The sequence below is a fragment of the Polypterus senegalus genome, chromosome 5, assembly GCF_016835505.1.
Source record: "Polypterus senegalus isolate Bchr_013 chromosome 5, ASM1683550v1, whole genome shotgun sequence".
Lineage (NCBI taxonomy): Eukaryota > Metazoa > Chordata > Cladistia > Polypteriformes > Polypteridae > Polypterus > Polypterus senegalus.
The window spans coordinates 136,533,880-136,555,774 of NC_053158.1; the positions used below are offsets into that span (position 1 = coordinate 136,533,880).

The window sequence follows — 21,895 nt, forward strand, 5'->3', positions numbered from 1 at the left end:
GTGAAAGCCAGGCCTTGGTCTTGGATGAGTACACGACCGAAGCCAGGGATCAGGAGGCCTCCAGACCAGTAGTCGAACGGAGAAAAGGGCGACTCTCCTGTTGCGGGGCCCATATGGGTGGAGCAGGAGAGACGCCAGGAAAGAAGTCACTGGGCTTGTATTTAAAAAGATTGCTTCCTGTGCTATTTTAACTTTTTGTTTTAAAAAGACTTTTTTCTATTTATTGATTTTTACCTCCACATTTCGATTTTATGGATTATTTATTTAATGACTTTGAACACTGCACTCTTTAATTTGAACATTTTGTTTTGTTGACGGTTTTAATAAAAGCACTTGATACTTTTGCACCATCCCCTTGCTATGTTGTTGCCTCACTGCTAAGTTCATTGGTGACATAGTGTTGGGTTAAAAACGCTCCCAGAAGCTGAAAGGGAGCATGGAGCTAAACCCGTATCATCACAGTGAGCCTGTAGTTAGGCGTATCTAGCGGGTTGGATAATGGATGGATGGATGAATTCACACAGGCTCACCAAAAATGGACAATAGAAGATTGGTTAAAGGTTGCCAGGTCTGATGGGTCTCGATTTGTGCTGCACCAGGGTCAGAAACTGGCATCAACAACATGAAAGCATGGATACATCTTGCCTTGTATCAATGGTTCAGGCTGCTGGTAGTGGTGGTAGCGGCGTATTGTTGTGGGGGATATTTTCCTGGCACTCTTAGTACCAACTGAGCATTGTTTAAATGCCACAACCCACCCGAGTACTGTTGCTGATCATGTCCATTCCTTTATAACTGCAGTGTACCCACCTTCTGAAGGCTTCTTCTAGCAGGATAATGCACCATGTCACATAGCTCAGATCATCTCAAACTGGTTTCTTGAACATGACAATCAGTTCACTGTACTCAAATGACCTCTACAGTCACCAGATCTCAATCCAACAGAGTACCTTTGGAATGTGGTGGAACAGGAGTTCCGCATCTTGGCTGTGCAGCCAACAAATCTGCAACAACTGCGTAATGGTATCATGTCAATATGGACCAAAATCCCTGAGGAATGTTTCAAGCACCTTGTTGAATCTATGCCACAAAAAATTACGGTAGTTCTGAAGGCAAAAGGGGGTCCAACCCGGTACTAGCAAGGTGTACCGAAAAAAGTGGCCGGTCAGTGTAAATCTAATGGTCTCTCCTTACAGAGAAAGCCTTAACAAATTATTTAATCAATTAATTGCCGACATTGCCAAACGCAAAACTCATAATTAATTCATTCAGCTAACATTCTCTCCTCTTCCTATAACACATATAAATTTATAAGGAGCTTAAAATAAAAGTTACCCCACGTAATCTAACAAACTTTCTCACATTTAATACAATGATCCCATGTAATGAAAATGAGTTTACTTGTAAAGTTATTAAATTTCCTGTGATTTTTGTCAATAATATGTGACCTGTTGATTTACTCAAATTGGGAATATTACTTATTTTGTGTAACCAAAGTAGTAGGTGGTTTATTTCAGTTAAAAACTCAATGATATTAAAACTAGTCAAGTGGAATTTTACCATGCTACACGAAGAATTGAACTAGCTTACAGAAAAAAGGTTACTCTTCCATACTTTATTATAAGTTCAAACTTAAAGCACTCTTTTCTTTAAAATAAATAATATAATTTTGTATCCTCACTATTTTTAAAAGCAAAAGATATCATCCTTGCTATTGGTTTGCTTGGCCTATTGGGAACACAAATGAAGGCTGCTAGGCAGAATACGCTTAAGCCTAACACATGCTTTGTTTACATAGGGTTTAAAAAAACATTTAATGAAAGATCGCTCAAAGAAATTTTGTATGCTATTGATGCTATTAGAGTATTGCAGCAAAAATTAATGCAAAAAGTGCAGCAAAACAAGTAAAGGTATTGTATACTAATTTTAAAGAAAATACTGAATTATTTATTATGTATATTACAAGACTCGATCCTAGTCATCAATCAATCATTCAGTCTATCAATTTCTATTTTTTATTCAACGCATGAACTAGAAGGAAGCATGATGGATGAGTTTCCACTCATAGAAACAAGGTAAAAAAAACATGCCATTGGGGAGAGGGAGAGGGAGAGATAGAATGAACAAGAATATAAGAGAAAATGATAGCTAACCTAAACTTTGGATGGCAGCAAATGATCAGTTTGTGTCAGTCTTAACACAGATAGGGACACCCCTTGTATCTTGCATAAAAAGCCACTTTTAAGGGGCTGTAGTTTCATTATACCGCATATACTTTGGGCTTTAGAGCTCAAGGTGTCTGGCACAACATAATGAAGAGAGACAAATAGTTGGTGTCCAAGAAAATCTGGCTACATCTGGTGGCTGGAAACTATAACCCAAGGTAAGCATCTTTGATGTGCTGTCCATTCATTCAGTCAGACAAACCTGGACGAGTCCTGAGTGACTTGTCCAGAACTCTTGACTCTTTTTCTACAATCCAGCCGTGGTTCCAAATTACAGTAGCTGGTGGAGTTATTTTTTATTTATGTTAATTAGTTTCTACTTTGTTTATGATGTATTCTAACAAATCTATATCCTTATATTTGACAGTTTTGTATTTAGTGAGCACTATATTATATTCTTTAATTTTGCCTTGAGAGTTGTTGAAGCACTCTATGTTTGCACTTGGCAAAAAGCACTGTGCAAGACAAGACTAGCATTTCTAATGTAGCAATGAAAGATTGCCCATCAAGCTCTGTGAAGAAAACTGTGCTCTGTTTTGTGTGTGGTATTTATAGTACCCCTTTTTTCCCTTCCAAAGATTTTTCCATTTTTTTCCTACAATTATATTTTCTTGTCTTCTTAGGGAGGCAGGGTCAGGTTCTGTCAAAAACAGGGCATGTTAAAGCCCATTGAAGCATTTATTGTGTGATTTTGGGTAATAAGAGAAATAAATTGTTGTTTTTGCCCTTTAAGAAAATTAAGGGCTAAGGAGTGAAAGGACACTGGGCCAGGGGGCTGCCAGAAGGCTTTGTGATCTAGCATACTCATCACTTTCCAAGAATATGTCATCGTCTGCGATTTAGAAGTGAATCTCACATGAGTTAAAATGCTTAACACCCAGCCAGAGGTAGGCAGGCTCAAATTTGTGAGAATGAAGATAACAGTTCTTTGTCGGAAAGAAAAGTAGCTCAGGTTATCGAGGTGAGGGATGGGACAAAAAGGTATACCTTTCTGAGAGGTAAAAGAATAATTTGCCTGGAAAACTGAGGAATTCCTCCTTATTTAAAAATGTTACATTAGAATTGCTATCTATCTACTGTACTGACAGAGGTTAGGCATAGGTTGTTGTGTAATGATGTGAATTTGGTTTACTGGCAAAGTAAAACCTTTCTTATTAATTCCCATTTATTTGGATAAACAAAATGCCTCTAAGAAAGAAATAACAGCTGGCTCTGTAGCCTCTTCTATACAGTGAACCTAGGAAATACTATGGTTTAACTATCCCAGAAATTAGTGGCATTTGTTTATTTACACGTATCACCGCCACCCTGTCATTTTACATGTTAATAATTTTCGTGAGTAATAGTAACAAATAAAAGTTGCACAAAAAGGTTCCAGTATTTACTTTTAAGCAGTAGTGAACAGGTTTAAGATTTGTTTTGCTAATAGTATTTCCAAGTCAGATATGCTGTATTTTTGCACAGTGTGCACAATGTATACAGTACAATAATGTATGGGAAAATGAAAAATAATCAAAGCATCAAAGATCTGATGACATATGCTCCTGCTAATTAAACTGCTTCTGAAAACTGCATAAAGTCTGGTGTCCATTGTATGAGTGTCGCATGCTGTTTATTCCACTGTCATTCATTGCCACCAGAACGTGATGTCTCCTTTTCTATAAAATGTTCAGATTTGTACAAGGAAGTTTGAAAGATGTAAATAGTAAAGAGGTACTTTGGTAGAATTATGACATATTACTTTCTGTTGGAGATTTGCTTAATTAATTCAGAGTTTATCCTTTTTTCAGTGTAATGAGAAGTCAAGCAAAATGACACCTTTTATTGGCTAACTAAAAGATTACATTATGCAGGCTTTCGAGGCAACTCAGGTTCCTTCTTCAGGCAAGGTATATATCCTTTTTTCAAATAATTCCAAATAACAAATCTAACAAAACAGCTCAAATTTTAATGTCTGCACTTGCTTTGAAAATTATTGCACTAGGTATTAACTTAATGCATCTTTGTCCAAGTCTTTTATGACTGGATGGCTCTCATTACCATCCGCACATGATACATGAGGCCATTTTAATGTTTTGTGTGCTTAATCTAGCACTCTATGACTGTGTCTACACAAAAGCAGAAGCACTCAATTCCCAGGAATGATCTTGCGTCTTGACCTAGAAAGTCAGTTTTCCCAAGGTACTTTAGTGCTGAATTGCTGGGTCAAGAGCATCCTTGAACAAAACCAGATAAAACTGTCAAGAGTGCCTGGAAAAATGAATGGTACTACAAAGTCTATATTTAATTTGTGAATTTGATGGGGGTTTTGGGGGAGGGGGTAATATCAGCTCATACAGCTACATGTTTTATTTGTTAAACAGGTCAACAAAGCTAACCAACATAAATTATTTTGTTAGATATACAATACAATTTAACTTATTACAAAGTTCCTCAGTCTTTTGTCACTTGGGGTAGTAAAGTCTAGACTCCTGGAGCCCCTGGTTGATGTAGACTAACCACAAGTGTACCAGATAAACATCTACTTTTTATTTCCACCAGATTCTTCCAGGTACATACTTTAGGAGCCAATTAAGAAACAAATTAGGTGAATGTGTTTGTCCTTCATTTTCTGAGAAAATCAATACATTGTTTTCGCTTTTCTCGCCCACCCCCTCCTATTCCCATTAAACATAAAGTTCAGCTCCATTCTGTTTCCTTAGACAAAAATGGATACTAAGTGTCTTTCTTGTATACCTGAATTTTTGTGAAGTATTTGTTCAGAATTTATGTTTAAAGACCTACTTTATGAAGAACACATAATGCTGTAAATTGGGCTAAATTGGCGTTAGCTAGCTTGTTGTTTGCATGAAATTTTTATTTGGTTCACAGTCTTAAAAATATTGACTATAATTAAATAGAAATTAACTCCTTTATGTCAAACTCTAAACGTGCAGTAAGATACTATATTTAATGAAGTTCAATGAATAGCAGTGTGATGAGAGAGGTTTGTGGCAATGTGTGTTCTTCAATTAAATAAATAACTTGGGAATGCGCAAACTGTAGGTAGTTACAAGTGCACGTGAAAACGTGCAGGAGCCACTCCGAAGGTGATTGGGGTGAATGGGGTGCTTAGTGATTGCGCATTCACATGCAGACACAAGTGGGCCACTCAAGTGCTTCACTTGGATTCTAGCAGCCTGGAGATAATGGAGCTGCCTTTATGTCAGCTTCTCCAGGTAGTCCTGTCCTTCTCAGACAGGTCTGGACCAGCTGCGCTGCTTGTCCCTCTTAGGTTCCGACCCAGGTACACTATTGTTTTATTTCCACAGCACGCTTGGATAGCTCTCATGGCACACCACTTGTGCCGCAGCATACTTGTTGAAAAACACTGCTCAAAATGATGGTGGTTACTTCCATGCCACTTGCTTTTTTTAGAAAGATGTTTTAGGTCTTGTACTCCCATTATTGTCTACAGTGCTTCAGTACTGACACTTTGAAACAACAAACAAGGAAAACATTACTTACACCACATCCAGTTAGCCAACTCCATTGTCATAACAAGAGTTAGAAAAAGTCTATGTATAAGTTTGTCCTTGATCACTTGCCTGCTGCTGAATTCTTAAATCAGGTCAGTCGGGTCCAAGCTTGTTTATCTCCTTTTTTGAGTCAAGTTAAAGATTTGCAAAGGAGTGTTTCATTAAAGAAATAAGAAAATATTCCTTGATTTCTGAAGTTCCACTTGAAGTTGCCATCTTCCTAATGTCACACTTGCTCATCTGTAGTGTGAATTGTGAGCCATGGACGTAAATATGAAATAGTTCTTCAACAATTGTCTAATCACATTAGATTAAAAAAAAACCTAAAACAATACTAATTCGCTACTAATAAATGTGGGAGTGTCTGGGGCACACAGAGCTGTGTTCCGGGAAAAATATGCAAGCAACCAATTAAAGGGCAGCCTCAGGTGTATCCATTGTGAAGCAGCAGTGCTTGCTACTTCTTGATCATATCACCCATTATTATGATAGTTAATTGTCTACAGTGACCATTTTTCTATATTTGAGTCTGTACTTGCCACTAAACAGTACAGTACACTAGTTAATTCAAACGTATTGTTGAAGTAAATGTTTACTTTTATTTTTACATTTTCTAAATAAAAAAGTTAAAAAGCAGCATAGCAACTGGTAGTAAAACATTTAATGACCAATGTACAATAGTTTCATCTACAAGAAATCGCAAGTAAGTGCTAAGTATCCTCCTTGTTGCGGGAAATTTAATAGTTTCATGTTATTAAAAATTAATGAAACATTGTTTTCATTTAAATTTTATGAGGTTTTATCTAATGGCAGATGATAAGCATGAAGTTTACAAAAATACAAGTTGATTACTGTAAGGTAGCACTAAGAGAAATACATCTAGATTTTCTCTTTTTGTCTTCTTACCTGACGTTGTCATGCCTCTGAATATAAATCTTATGAAATATCCTTTCAGGAGGTTTAAGAAAGTCTTCTTTCATCTCCATAGCGACATTTCTGGGCAGAAGACTCATTAGGAGGCGCTCCTTAAGAGAAAAAAAATTTGAACTTTAAAATATACTGCTAAACTGACAGGTCCAAAGATAGTTAATCAAAATATAAATACATTAAAATGAAATGCAAGAAGTTATTCATATAGTTTGCATATTTAAATATGTACTGCTATAAGAACTTAATGGGGACTGAAATCAAAATGAACTATGACATTAATATACATAAAGTTTCTGTTTCTTGTTATAGTTCTTCCATTTTTTCACATATTATAATATTTCTCCTGTGAAACAGAGATAATGATAATACATTATTATTAAATTGTTTATTACGGTCAGGGGAGCATTCACTGGTACAGCACGTTGCCACATAATGAAACACCTCGGGATCCTGGTTTTCAACCCCGCAGGCAGACACACGGAGCAGTCCCATCTTCTGGAAAAGATACTGCAAAGATATTGGGAGCACCACACACCCTTTTTCAGTGACCTCATAATCCCCCCATGCCTTCCCAATCCATCTACTGACATTACAAGAAGAGTCACATGAATGGCACTGCTGAGATAAGTAAACCTCTCAACGCTGTTAACACTCTGTCCACAAACAGACACACTACTGATGCCTTTGTCGAAATGGTCATTAAAAGCCTAGATCTTGGTTTTTATTCAGGACACTCATTAGACTCAGACTCCTCACTCAATGTCTCAAGTAAATTATTCACAAATCTGAAAAAGGAAATCCCTTTGTTTTATTAAAGTATTTCATTTCTAAAGTAAATTCTGTTAAATGCAATTTCTTTGGCAGGGTGTAAAATTTGCAGTCACATATCCTAATCATCGACAAAATCAGTTAAAATTTTCACCAAAGGCTCAAGATCAGTGTTTCCAATGTCCAATGGTGGATGACACCTGTTGCTATGGATTTGTAATTTATAGACAAACAAATGTTGGTAAATATGGTGGGGGTTTTTTTCTGCAAAACTGATTAGATTCATTTTTCTGCAATACAAAAGGGGAAATCACTTTTTGAACAGTGTAACGTAGTGTAATATATAAACTAAAATAGACTTTAGAACTCGTTAAATTGTGTTCAGCATAAATAAACAATTTTTTATTTCACTGTGTAGCTGCCGATGCATAAGTCAGGCACGGGTAAAATGCGTGTCAAAGAAATCTCACAGTCCAAAAGTTTGTTTTAAAATATTTACTGAAAGTTAAAGGCAAATAATGCACACAAGAATAAAAGGAAAAATAGTTACACACATAGAATAAAGGCAAAAAAAAGAAAAAATGCATCTTATATAAACTTAGTTTTTCTTGAGAAACTTTAGTTATTTCTATACTTAAACATTCTTTACTTCTTTCTGTACTTAAAGTTTCTTAATTTCTTCTTCTGTATGCCTTAAGCATATGGTTCAACACTTAAATAAAAGTGCTATTTTACGAGTTACTTCACACTGAAAAGGCCAGTAGGCCGGTTGGCACATAGGCATGTGCCCAGGCACGGTCACGTGCACAAGCACAATCACGAGCACGAACGCGGTTAAAAACCGTATGCCTCTATACCTTACACAAGGCAAGGCTAGACACTAACTGGAGAACATTATTCACTCAAAGCTGTTAGAAAATGATAGGAAAATACCAATACAATTCTATTCATGGGGGTTATAGGAACCTCTAATAGATTATGCATTGTCATCTAGTAAAATATTCATGAATCTTATAGAACTAGGAAAATGGCTTTTACACACTGTATTGAAAACAAATTCCACCTATGTACATTTATGTTAATTTTGCAATATGCCTGAAAAATATGTAGGCATATCTTTCAGTATGGCAAATATATGTAGTTCAAATATATATTTTAAGGAAGATATTTGATATAGAATTAAACATATAGTTCACAAAATATTGCAACAAAGATATTTCTAAATATATTGCGTACAAGACATACCACATACTGTGTCCAGATGCATGTTTATTTGTCTTTTCAATTCACCTAGAAATAAATTAAACACGGTATTCCCAATGAACCCAACTTATTTTCAACTTCCTCTGTCTCACTAAAAGTAGTTTGAGTTGGTAGCTGCATCAGCATGTAGGCTGCAATTTTCTCCACACTGAAACTCGTGAATGTTTCTTTGATATTTCAGAAAACACCTTCCTTGTTCTTTTGCTCACTGTAAGAAGTCAAATCAAACAGTAAATTAATTCTGAATGCATTGCACGGTGAGCTACACAGAGTTTAGAGTATCCCATACATATGAACACTCACTTCCTGACAGGAATATTACATTTTAACGAGAAGGCAGATGGAGTATGTTAATATTTCATTTTCCTGTATCAGCAGTTGGCAGCATTACAGGAGGTTGCTGCCAATGTTATTTAGTCTCCAGCACTGATGCCCGTACTTTTAAAGCAAAATGAATTAGCCAGTCTGCAGTGATACCTGGGCTGCTAGGGGAGCTCGATGAGGTTGGTTTTACAAGGTAGAATCTGACTTGAAAGTGTTTCGTTAGAAAAAGTCAGTGACATGGAAAATACTCACAGGTCAGACTGTTTAGATGTTCTACCCCTTGTGTAGTTAGGTGGGAGTATAGAGATACTGTAAGTCCTCACTTGAAGTAATGGAGGGGGAAAGACACCATTGCCTTTAAGAAGTTTTTAGGAGATAGGAAGGAGTGCAGAGGTCTGCGGTAGGAGTGATGGATGTATTCAAGATGGACGTGGGATCAAATGTGGCACTTGGTGCCACAGCTCACCTGCCAAGTTGTTTTGCCTGCCTAAGGTAAAGTCATCCCTGATGAAGGATCGCAGGAATCATGGGGTAGAGGGGTCCCTTCATCGGATTGGCTGGCCCAGCACTGGCCAAATGGGGGAGGCAGCTTGATGGCTGAGGTCTCCAGGACTCTAAACAAATCCAAATCAGATACAGATTCTACTGTTAAATTCTGCTCCGTACTGTATTTAGGATTTGTTCTGTGTATTGTAATTGTATTGACCCCCTTCTTTTTGACACCCACTGCACGCCCAACCTACCTGGAAAGGGTTCCTTTTTGAACTGCCTTTCCCAAGGTTTCTTCCATTTTTTCCCTACAAGGGTTTTTCCTTGTCTTCTTAGAGACTCAAGGCTGGGGGGCTGTCAAGATGCAGGGCCTGTTAAACCCCATTGCTGCACTACTTGTATGATTTTGGGCTATACAAAAATAAATTGTGTTGTATTGTATTGTATTACATCAGGGATCAGCTCTGAGCCCTTTCTTATTTGCAATGGTGATGGACAGGTTGACAGACAAGATTAGACAGGAGACCCCATGGACTACAATGTTTGCTGATGATATTGTGATCTATGGCAATAGTAAGGAGCAGGTTGAGGAGACCCTGGAGAGGTGGAGATATGCTCTAGAGAGGAAAAGAATGAAGGTCAGTAGGAACAAGACAGAATACATGTGTGTAAATGAGAGAGAGGTCAGTGGAATGGTGAGGATGCAAGGAGTAGAGCTGGTGAAGGTGGATGAGTTTAAATACTTGGGATCAACAGTACAGAGTAGTAGGGATTGTGGAAGAGAGGTGAAAAAAGTGCAGGCAGGGTGGAATGGGTGGAGAAGAGTGTCAGGAGTGATTTGTGACAGACGGATATCAGCAAGTGTGAAAGGGAAAGTCTACAGGACAGTAGTGAGACCAGCTATGTTATATGGCTTGGAGACGGTGGCACTGACCAGAAAGCAGGAGACAGAGCTGGAGGTAGCAGAATTAAAGATGCTGATTTGCATTGGGTGTGACAAGGATGGATAGGATTAGAAATGAGTACATTAAAGGGTCAGCTCAATTTGGAAGGTTCGGCGACAACGACAGAGAGGCCAGATTGCGCTGGTTTAGACATGTGCAGAGGAGAGATGCTGAGTATATTGGGAAAAGGATGCTAAGGATAGAGCTGCCAGGCAAGAGAAAAAGAGGAAGGCCTAAGAGAAGGTTTATGGATGTGGTGAGAGAGGACATGCAGGTGATGGGTGTAACAGAACAAGATACAGAGGACAGAAAAATATGGAAGAAGATGATCCTCTGTGGCGACCCATAACGGGGGCAGCCGAAAGAAGAAGTAGAAGAAGAGGAAGAACTGCAACTGGCCTAAGTAATAGGTTATCTGCATTGGTGTCAGATGGAGACAAATGTGGGTATAGGATGACCCAATGTGGCAATGTGGATAAATATGTTGTACATGTTAATGTGTTACTCCTCTGTGTATTTCTTTCTAATAATAAAACTTAGCATTTTTCTTTATGTTTGTTAAGAGGAGGTGTTGGCTCCACCCCTAAAATATCACATCTTCTATTTGATTAGATCACTTGCATATACAGGTAAAATTCCGTTACAACGAACTCCCAAGAACCTAAAAAATATTTCGTTGTAACGAAAATTTTGTTGTAATGAGATTCTGTATTTGTTACTATAGTGCTTTCTTTAACTTGCGTCCAGGTGTTTGCAATTATTTGAATAACTTCTTTTGCATTAATTTTAATCTCCTCTTGCCTACAAGTTATGCTGACGAAAATTTTTCTTAGCATTTCCTTGCCATAATACACTTTCAGGGTGCGAATGATGCCCAAATCCAGTGGCTGAAGCACTACCGTGCAATTGGGTGGGAGGAATTCAACGCAAACATTATTTAAATGTGGAAGCATGTTGTGTTCAGCACAGTTATCAATCAGACGCCGAATCATCCTTTTTTTCTTCTTCATATTGTGAGGTTTCTGAACACTTTTGGGATCCCCCCCCCCACTTCCCACCCAACGGGAACGACGCTGAAGTGTGTCCCAAAGCGCGATTGCAGCTTCTGTGGAAGATTGTTTGTCCGTTGCTGGGGCAGGACAACAGCAGGCTCACAGTGCTTCAGTGAAGCGCCACAGAAGCAAATCATAAAATATCGGGGTCGCGCTATAAGTCCTTGTCTTGCACCCCAAAACACGAGGCTTAGTCTCAGTACTTTAGCAAAACCAGCTTTATTCAGCTTGAAACAGGAACAGCACTGTTATTTGTTGTAACGGGGTCTGCCACTCAGCGATACACAGACACAACAATCAAGCAGGGTTGTGGCCAGGTCAGTGACCAAGTAATCCGGTCATCTGCATTTAACAATGTACCATGCACCACCCATCGAGATCTTTTCTGTTTGCTTTGCTGGAGAGACGCAGCATAGCTGTGAGCCTGCTGTTTGCCCCGGCAACTGATAAACTGTCTTCCACAGACATGGTGATCGCACTTCAGGATGCTCTTCGGCGTGCTGTCTAGTTGGGGGAGGTCCCAAGAGAGTTTACAAACCTCACATTTTCTTGAGTGCTGCATTTTTCTTCTTTTTTTGCTCGGCCTTTCAAGAAAGTTGACAGTGTCAATGGTGAAATTCTGAATTCACTGACGTCTTTTTTCTTTTTGCCGCAATCAAGAGCTGCAAAAATGTAAAGTTTTTTTTTCTAATATGAACTGTTATAGTTTTTTCATGTCTGTCGTTTCTATAGGAGGGTGAAAATGAGTTAAATTGTTAAAATGAGGATTGATCATTTATGTTAGGTAGAATGCCTAAAGGGGGCTGGGCAGTTTCATGGCCTGGAACCCCTACAGATTTTATTTTTTCACCAGCCATCTGGAGTTTTTTTTTTTGTTTTTTCTGTCCTCCCTGGCCATCAGACCTTACTTTTATTCTATGTTAATTATAGTTCTCTGATTTTAATTCTTACTTTTTCTTTTTTCTCTTTCTTCATCATGTAAAGCACTTTGAGCTACATTATTTGCATGAAAATGTACTATATACAGTGGGTACGGAAAGTATTCAGACCCCCTTCAATTTTTCACTCTTTGTTATATTGCAGCTTTTCCCCTCATTAATGTACACACAGCACCCCATATTGACAGACAAAAAAAAGAATTTTTGAAATTGTTGCAGATTTATTAAAAAAGAAAAACTGAAATATCACATGGTCCTAAGTATTCAGACCCTTTGCTCAGTATTTAGTAGAAGCACCCTTTTGAGCTAATACAGCCATGAGTCTTCTTGGGAAAGATGCAACAAGTTTTTCACACCTGGATTTGGGGATCCTCTGCCATTCCTCCTTGCAGATCCTCTCCAGTTCTGTCAGGTTGGATGGTAAACGTTGGTGGACAGCCATTTTTAGGTCTCTCCAGAGATGCTCAATTGGGTTTAAGTCAGGGCTCTGGCTGGGCCATTCAAGAACAGTAACAGAGCTGTTGTGAAGCCACTCCTTCATTATTTTAGCTGTGTGCTTAGGGTCATTGTCTTGTTGGAAGGTAAACCTTCGGTCCAGTCTGAGGTCCTTAGCACTCTGGAGAAGGTTTTTGTCCAGGATATCCCTGTACTTGGCCACATTCATCTTTCCCTCGATTGCAACCAGTCGTCCTATCCCTGCCACTGAAAAACACCCCCACAGCATGATGCTGCCTGGGATAGGTTCCTGCCTTGTGCCCTGTGTTCACTGGGATTGGCTCCAGCAGACCCCCGTGACCCTGTGTTCGGATTCAACGGGTTGGAAAATGGATGGATGGATGGATTTCAAGGTCTTTTGGGCACTTTGTTGTAATGAAAGTATCTGCTGAATGTACTTCGTAGTAACAAAATTTCTATAGACTCGTGTCACATGGGGAAGCTGTTGGGACCATAAAAATACTTTGTTGTAACGAAAATTTCGTTGTAAAGATATTCGTTGAAGTTGAATTTTAACTGTATTTCTATATATAAATGTATTCCTATCTTTGTTTTTAAATGCACATTTCTTGCTGTCAGTCTAACAATTGTTAACTTTTTATAGGCCTGGAATATTAGGATGGATGGAATATTAGGGCATTGGTTTCTTGCAAAAGTTATATAGGGTGACAAGTTATATATTTGTAACTCAGTACATCAATAGCAAAAATACCAAATTTGCAATTATATACTTTACAATATATTTCAGTGAACTGCATGATATTTTACTTCTTTAAGTATATCATAACATTTTAAAATATATTCATATTGGAAACACTATATTTAAAAATATATATATACTAGCAAAATACCCACGCTTCGCAGCGGAGAAGTAGTGTGTTAAAGAAGTAATGAAAAAGAAAAGGAAACATTTTGAAAATAGCGTAACATGATTGCCAATATTGTTTTGTCACTGTTGTGAGTGATGAGTGTTGCTGTCATATATATATATATATATATATATATATATATATATATATATATATATATATACACACACACACACACACACATATAAACATATATATATACATATCCATACATATATACATATACACATATATATACACACACACATATATACATGGCTTTATAACCTTTACCAGACTGATAGATCTCAATTACTTCTGTTCTCATTTGTTCCTGAATTTCTTTGGATCTTGGCATGATGTCTAGCTTTTGAGGTGCTTTTGGTCTACTTCTCTGTGTCAGGCAGCTCCTATTTAAGTGATTTCTTGATTGAAACAGGTGTGGCAATAATCAGGCCTGGGGGTGGCTACTGAAATTGAACTCAGGTGTGCTACACCACAGTTAGGTTATTTTTTAACAAGGGGGCAATTACTTTTTCACACAGGGCCATGTAGGTTTGGATTTTTTTTCTCCCTAAATAATAAAAACCATCATTTAAAAACTGTATTTTGTGTTTACTTGTGTTATATTTGACTAATGGTTAAATGTGTTTGATGATCACAAACATTTTGTGTGACAAACATGCAAAAGAATAAGAAATCAGGAAGGGGGCAAACAGTTTTTCACACCACTGTACATATATATATATATATATATATATATATATATATATATATATATATATATATATATATATATATATACATACATATATACAAATACATCCACATATATATACATATGTATATCTACATATACACACATACATATACATACAAACACATATATACACACAAATACATATATATATACATACATATCTACATATATACATATACACACACACACATATAAACATATATATACATACATATCTACATATACACACACACACACACACACAGACACACACATATATATATATATATATATATATATATATATATATATATATATATATATATATATATACACACACACATATATACAGTCTTTGGGGTGCGAGCAACTGTTGCTGGGGATGCCAGAATCCATGAAGGAAGAAAAATGAAAAACATTATTTGTACAAAATCTTAATTTATTTATCCATTCCTAAATAATTAAATGGGCAGGCTATTTCGTATCAGTGCAATACGCTACTTGTTAAAACGGATAACTCCCACTCTTAAGTGCAAGTCTGCGTGGATATTATGAACTATCGTTTCTGTTCAAGTTCTATTTAAATTTTAAATAGAAGGAATTTTTATTTAGTCGACAGAATATTATTCCGGAATAAATCAACTCAAACCTTAAATAACTTATAATATTTTGCTCTCCATAAAAATATATCCTGTCTCAATTATACAAATTAGAAATAAAGTAAACGTTAAAAGAACAAATATTCAAATTTCTTTACTCTTATATAATTTTATATAAAAAATACTTAAATTTTAAATATCCCAAAAGATTTTGCTCTCCATAAAAATATATCCTGTCAAAATTATACAAATTCAAATATGAACATGGTGCATAACAAAACCTGGAAATATAAATAAAATTTGTTCTTTTCATCCATCCATCAATCCATCCATCCATCCATCCTCTTCCGCTTATCCGAGGTCGGGTCGCGGGGGCAGCAGCTTAAGCAGAGAGGCCCAGACTTCCCTCTCCCCGCCACTTCTTCCAGCTCTTCCGGAGAATCCCAATGCGTTCCCAGGCCAGCCGGGAGACATAGTCCCTCCAGCGTGTCCTGGGTCTTCCCCGGGGCCTCCTCCCAGTTGGACGTGCCCGGAACACCTTACCAGGGAGGCGTCCAGGAGGCATCCTGATCAGATGCCCGAGCCACCTCATCTGACTCCTCTCGATGCGGAGGAGCAGTGGCTCTACTCTGAGCTCCTCCCGGATGACTGAGCTTCTCACCCTATCTTTAAGGGAAAGCCCAGACACCCTGCAGAGGAAACTCATTTCAGCCGCTTGTATTCGCGATCTCGTTCTTTCGGTCACTACCCATAGCTCATGACCATAGGTGAGGGTAGGAAGGTAGATCGACTGGTAAATTGAGAGCTTGGCCTTACGGCTCAGCTCCTTTTCACCACGACAGACCGATGCAGAGCCCGCATCACTGCGGACGCTGCACCGATCCGCCTGTCGATCTCACGCTCCATTCTTCCCTCACTCGTGAACAAGACCCCGAGATACTTGAACTCCTCCACTTGGGGCAGGATCTCTCCCCCAACCCTAAGAGGGCACTCCACCCTTTTCCGGCTGAGGACCATGCTCTCGGATTTGGAGGTGCTGATTCTCATCCCAGCCGCTTCACACTCAGCTGCGAACCGATCCAGAGAGCTGAAGATAACGGCCTGATGAAGCAAACAGGACAACATCATCTGCAAAAGCAGTGACCCAATCCTGAGTCCACCAAACCGGACCCCTTCAACACCCTGGCTGCGCCTAGAAATTCTGTCCATAAAAGTTATGAACAGAATCGATGACAAAGGGCAGCCCTGGCGGAGTCCAACTCTCACTGGAAACGGGCTCGACTTACTGCCGGCAATGCGGACCAAGCTCTGACACCGGTTGTACAGAGACCGAACAGTTCTTATCAGGGGGTCCGGTACCCCATACTCCCGGAGCACCCCCCACAGGATTCCCCGAGGGACACGGTTGAATGCCTTTTCCAAGTCCACAAAACACATGTAGACCGGTCGGGCAAACTCCCATTTGTTCTTTTCAGCAATAACAAATCAAATCATTCAGTTGTCTTTGCTCTTATGTCATTTTATCAGATTTGGACGCCTGGCATCTTTTTTGGCAACAAGTTCGTTCATGTTTGGTGTGAGTTTCTGTGTTGTGGAGATTCTCAGGATGGACTGCAGGTGCTCATCAGTGAGGCGACTCCTGTGTGCTGTTTTGTTAGTCTTCATGAATGAGAAGAGCTTCTCACACAGATATGTGTACCAAACATGCACAAGGTTCGAGCCGCATGTAGACGGAGCTGGAGCATTTCTGCGGGAATGGAGTGAATAAACTGTGCGGGCCGTGCAGTATTGTACTTTGCCTTCAGTGTGCCATTACACTGCAGCTCAATCACCTCCATCTGAATCTGCACAGACGCAGTTTCCACATCGACGGCAAATGGGTTGCGAAACAACTCAAAATTATTTTTTTGTTCTTCAAAGTCACCAAAGCGCCGTGTGAACAGTTTATCAGCAAAGTGCTTATTTGGGAACACCGTTGTGCCGACTTGGTTCAACATTACTTGGCAACAGGGAAAGTGGGGCAAGTTGCACTGGTGCATTTGTGTCTCCCATAAAAGTAGCTTCACTTGAAATCACTTTGTGATTTTGCACGGTAAAAACGTCTGCTGAAGTGTCAGATTCTTCTTTAACTCTTCTGCTTTCTGTATCTTGTGCATTGCATTCAGGTGTTTCAGGTTATCTTGATGTTTTGTGTTATAGTGCCGTCTTAGATTAAATTCTGTAATTACAGCCACATTAGCTCCACAAATGAGACACACGGGTTTACCGGCAATGTCAGTAAAAATATACTCAGCCTCCCAACGGTTTTTAAAGGCTCTATGTTCAGAATCACCTTTTCTCTTTGGCATCGTGTGGGCTAGCTTCGCAATAACTTGCAGCATCATAAGCTAGACTTGATTAACGCGGTAAGTGTTCGGCAAGGCAGCTGAAGCGCTGCATTATGGGATCTGTAGTTTATTGTGTTACCAGCGCTTCATATCCCCGGGCCATTAATAACAATAATACAGTATATAAAATGATCTCGCGGGCCGGATGTGGCCCATGGGCCTTGAGTTTGACACATATGGACTAAATAGAACTTGAAAAGAAATATTTTTTCGAATGTGATCACGCAATTCAGATCGAGTTGACGTGCACTACAGTACATCGAGTCCGCGTGCTATTGTGGTTTTGCCTTTGTGTTTCAATAAGTTACCCTCCCCTCGCTCTTACTTTTTTACCATTCATCTAATGAATACACTGAGTATGGCTTTACCAAAAAAATCATTGATCGCGAATAAAGTATCCATTATTCATAAAGCTTCAATTGGTGATCTGTCTTTCTGCGTTAACCGAATATTTTTTCATACGTCTCAAACCAAGCAGATGCGAGGCTAAAATGAATCGAGAAGCGCGAGTACATACTTAGTGCATCCCCTTTCGGGAATCGAATGTCGGCACTAGAGGCGAAGCCTCTACTATTGCGCCACGGCGTGCGGTTTGTCTATTTGAGCGTAGCAGTGTAATTCGGTTTTTGTTCAGCACTCTTTGGAACTGTTGCTTTTTGTCTGCGCACTGTGTCAGTTCACGTGAGCCGCTGAATATGGTTTTATATGTCACTCGCTCGCTTCTATTTGTTTCGCTGCCTTCTTAATTATATAATGCATGTTTTCTTCAGCGCTTTTTGTAGCTCTTCCTGGTTTTCTACGTAGCTCAAAAATTAATGAATTGGTGTAACTTTTTACTTATTTATTTGTAATGAAAGCAAAGCAAATGGAAGGTTTCAACAGGGAAGATGAAGTGTGGTGGTGACACTACCAATCATGAAACTTCATTTGTTTTGGTTGTTTATGTGCTCATTTGTAATATTTTAAATAAATAAGTATTTATTTTACAAAGACAACTTTTATTTCTGACATATTTTTTATTATCATTTTTTCTTCTCAATCTTTCACAAGAAAAGTGCTTGAAGTGCATTTCCTGCAGAGCAATGAACTGAATATGAACAGTATGTTTCTTGGGAATTCTCAGAATTATTTACTATTCACATAACAACAGCATTAATTATGCATCAGGTCAACATAAGTGTGAATATAAAGATTATAAATTATAAAACAGAGCAACTAAGTAGCCTGCAAGAGCAACTCCTGTCGTGGAGGACACCTGCTCAAGATTGTAAAGATCAGGAACATGAATTAGCAAAAGAAACAACTGCACACAAATGAACTTTATTTAACTGAGATCATTGTGAAATATTCCTAAATTTCTCTCCAATCAAATTAAAAACATATGCTTGGTGGCTGCATCACTGTACAGAGCAAAGGAATTAATGAATGCTTTCCATAATAAAATTATAGAATGCTATAGTTGTAATTAAATATGCAGGATTCTTGTGATTTGAGGCCATAATGTAAATTGGGAAGGGGCAACTTATATGTTAGATTTTGGGAATATTACAATTCAGAGTGGAGTATCTGCTGTGTTATTTTCCAAATGTATCTCTGCTTCCATACCAGAAATATGAAAGTGTGCAGTTTTCTTTTATAATATACCCTTAGTGTGAATCAAATAAGTAAATATTCATAATGCATTCCCTATGTTTTAATGAATCCTTAAAACAAACTATGTACATTTTCCTTAAGAACTAGGTATGTCAGAAATTACGGAAAATTAATGGTTGTTAAAAATGAATGCAATTTTTTGACAGTATGCTTGTGTAATCATTAGTGGTGTTGTCTCACAGATTCATTTTTTGGGCTTAAATTCAATAATTGGTCTTTGTCTCTGTAGAATTTAATCATTCTCCCTATGTTTGTATGTCAGTTTTTTCTGGTACTTCTGTTTACCTTCCATCTCAGACACATGCTTGTTAAGTGTAATTTGTGATTCCAAATTTTGCACATGTGGGTGTGTACAAAAGTGGGCCCTGTAATTGTCTGATGCCACATATTGTTCTGATTTCTGCTCCTACTACCCTAATTTGAATTAAGAGAATTTCAAAGTGTTATGATATTCATTTTGGCTGGGTGAATGCTTTTTGGCACATTTTATTCAAACATGCTTGGATAGACCTACAGTAAGGTTTCATTAGATCAACCTCTCTTTCTCTGAGGGACGAATTGGGTACAGGACTGAAAGGGTGTAAGATGTGTCTGTATTGGAGTTAGACAAGGGGTCCATGAGTCCAAACCTTGTTAGAGAAAGCAAGCACATGAGCTAGACAGAGTAAGAAACTGTACATAAAAGTCATGTGTTTGCCTTGCTAACATTGGTAGCTGACTGATCACCAGCCAACCAGCAGACATAATCTAGCCACCAAGGACACTGTATATAAAAACCTCAAAGAAAAAACTGCAGTACTATCCACAAGCAGACAATGCAACCAAGATGGAGAAGGAGAAGACCTCTTGAACAAAGAAAGAAAAGAGCCCATAAAGATTGTTCCATGTGCCAGAGATAGTTGACCAATAAAGATACAAAGCACTGATTACCAGACTACAAATACACCTACTTTAATTCCAAGAATTATTAATTATAATATAACTTAATAATTAGGATAAAGCTATTGAATGTATTAGTATTGCATTGGCATCACTATAACGAAAAGGTAATAACTTGTGAAGAATACGGTCTAGCTGTTACAGGTTTCTTTCTAAATCCAGTAAAAATGTTAGGTGTAGCACTGCACACTTACACACACACACAGGACAAACTAGTTGTGAAAAAATAAATAACACATTCACTGTGCAGGCACCAGAAATGTAATAACTAACTAAAGAACTTATTCATCTTAACTACATTAATCAAAAGACCAGAATTCATAAATTGTGTGTCTTTTTCTGTAGGAAAGAAAAAGATTTATCTAAGCCAAAAGATATAATTCATAACTCATGGGCCTATTTCTATAGGAGAGAAAAAGTTCAACTAAGCTATCATAATTTTATGTTAATTGTACTTTGTGTATATATCTCTAAAACAGTATACTTGGATATTATTAATCGTTTATTAGTCTTATGTTATAAATAAATTATAAAATTGTGTTTATTGTGTTTGGATTATTTGTTGAAAAATAGTCTATTCCCACATCTGAATCACAACAGAGAAATTGCAACTTTAATGCAGACTATTGCTGATTTATGACCCTTGTTCATAAATTGTATGGATCTCTTCGTACTACTGGTGTCCCAGTTTGAAGCCGCATGGTTTCAATTTTTTATAATAGGTAGAGAATTCTTCATTAATTGTGGTGATTATATATTGGGGATCCATGATATTATATATGATGTATCTCAAGGATATATGCTGAGACCACTGTTATTTTGAGCCTACATGCTCCTGTTAGCCCAGATTATCTTGAAACACAAACTACTACAGCTTTGCAGATTACACACAGCATTACTTACCACTGGCACCCTATGACCCTAAAGCTCTGTGCTCTCTGATCCAATGTCTTACTAGCAATTCAAAATTTAGAAGTAGTAATTTCCTTAAGCTAAAAAAGTAGAAACAGTCTTAGTTGTTAACAGAAATGGAGAGGGTCTTGGAAATAAACTTGATCAAGTGGCATACAAGTGAAAGTGGAAGTAAATAACCTGTTAGTATTGATTCAGACTTAAACTTTAAATTGCTTATTAATTATATTACTTATACAGTAAATCCCCTACATAAGAACGAGTTTTGTCTACTTTGGACTGTCTGTCCTCTTATATTCAGAACTGTAATCTTAGGTCCTTGAACACTGGCTTGCTTATTATGCCAGGAACTATTCGTAAAAGAAGATGTGAGGCGGTCTTTTTCTGTTATGCACCAAAACTTTTTCAGGCGTTACCAATAGAGATACACCAGGCTAATACTTTAGAACATTTATATATTGTCACGCTTGGGTCACAGATTTTGCACAGAGACACAGGAGGTTGTAGAAAACAGGAATTTTATTCAAACACTGCAAACAAACATTTGTTTCTTTTTCAAAAGCTTAAACGTGCTCCATGACAAGTCAGAGATGACAGTTCCGCTAGGAGCAGAGAATGTCAGAGAGAGACAGATAAAAGCAAAACAATCAATTCTAAAACTGACAGGTGCTGCACAAGGCTTTTAAGTTAGCGAAGTACCGCGCAAGAGGTTTATCACGCGTTATAGCGCAAGTGAGAACGGTAAGGAGCAATGTGAAGGTAGACTGTGTTTCAGGGGTATTCCCAGGGGCGTCTGTGTCCTCTTGGGGGGTGATCACCCTTCCAACTTACAATATATATATATATATATATATCCTCTTTAATAAAACCCC

The 21,895-nt window shown here is 38.0% G+C and overlaps 1 protein-coding gene across 1 annotated transcript in view; it reads right to left on the minus strand.

Moving 5' to 3' along the window:
- LOC120529518 (adenylate cyclase type 1-like) overlaps positions 1-21,895 on the minus strand; it is a 557,890-nt gene that overhangs the window by 383,128 nt on the left and 152,867 nt on the right. The window contains exon 3 of the mRNA XM_039753390.1: positions 6,650-6,768. Coding sequence (XP_039609324.1) covers positions 6,650-6,768 — 119 coding nt within the window. The remainder of the gene's footprint in view (positions 1-6,649; positions 6,769-21,895) is intronic.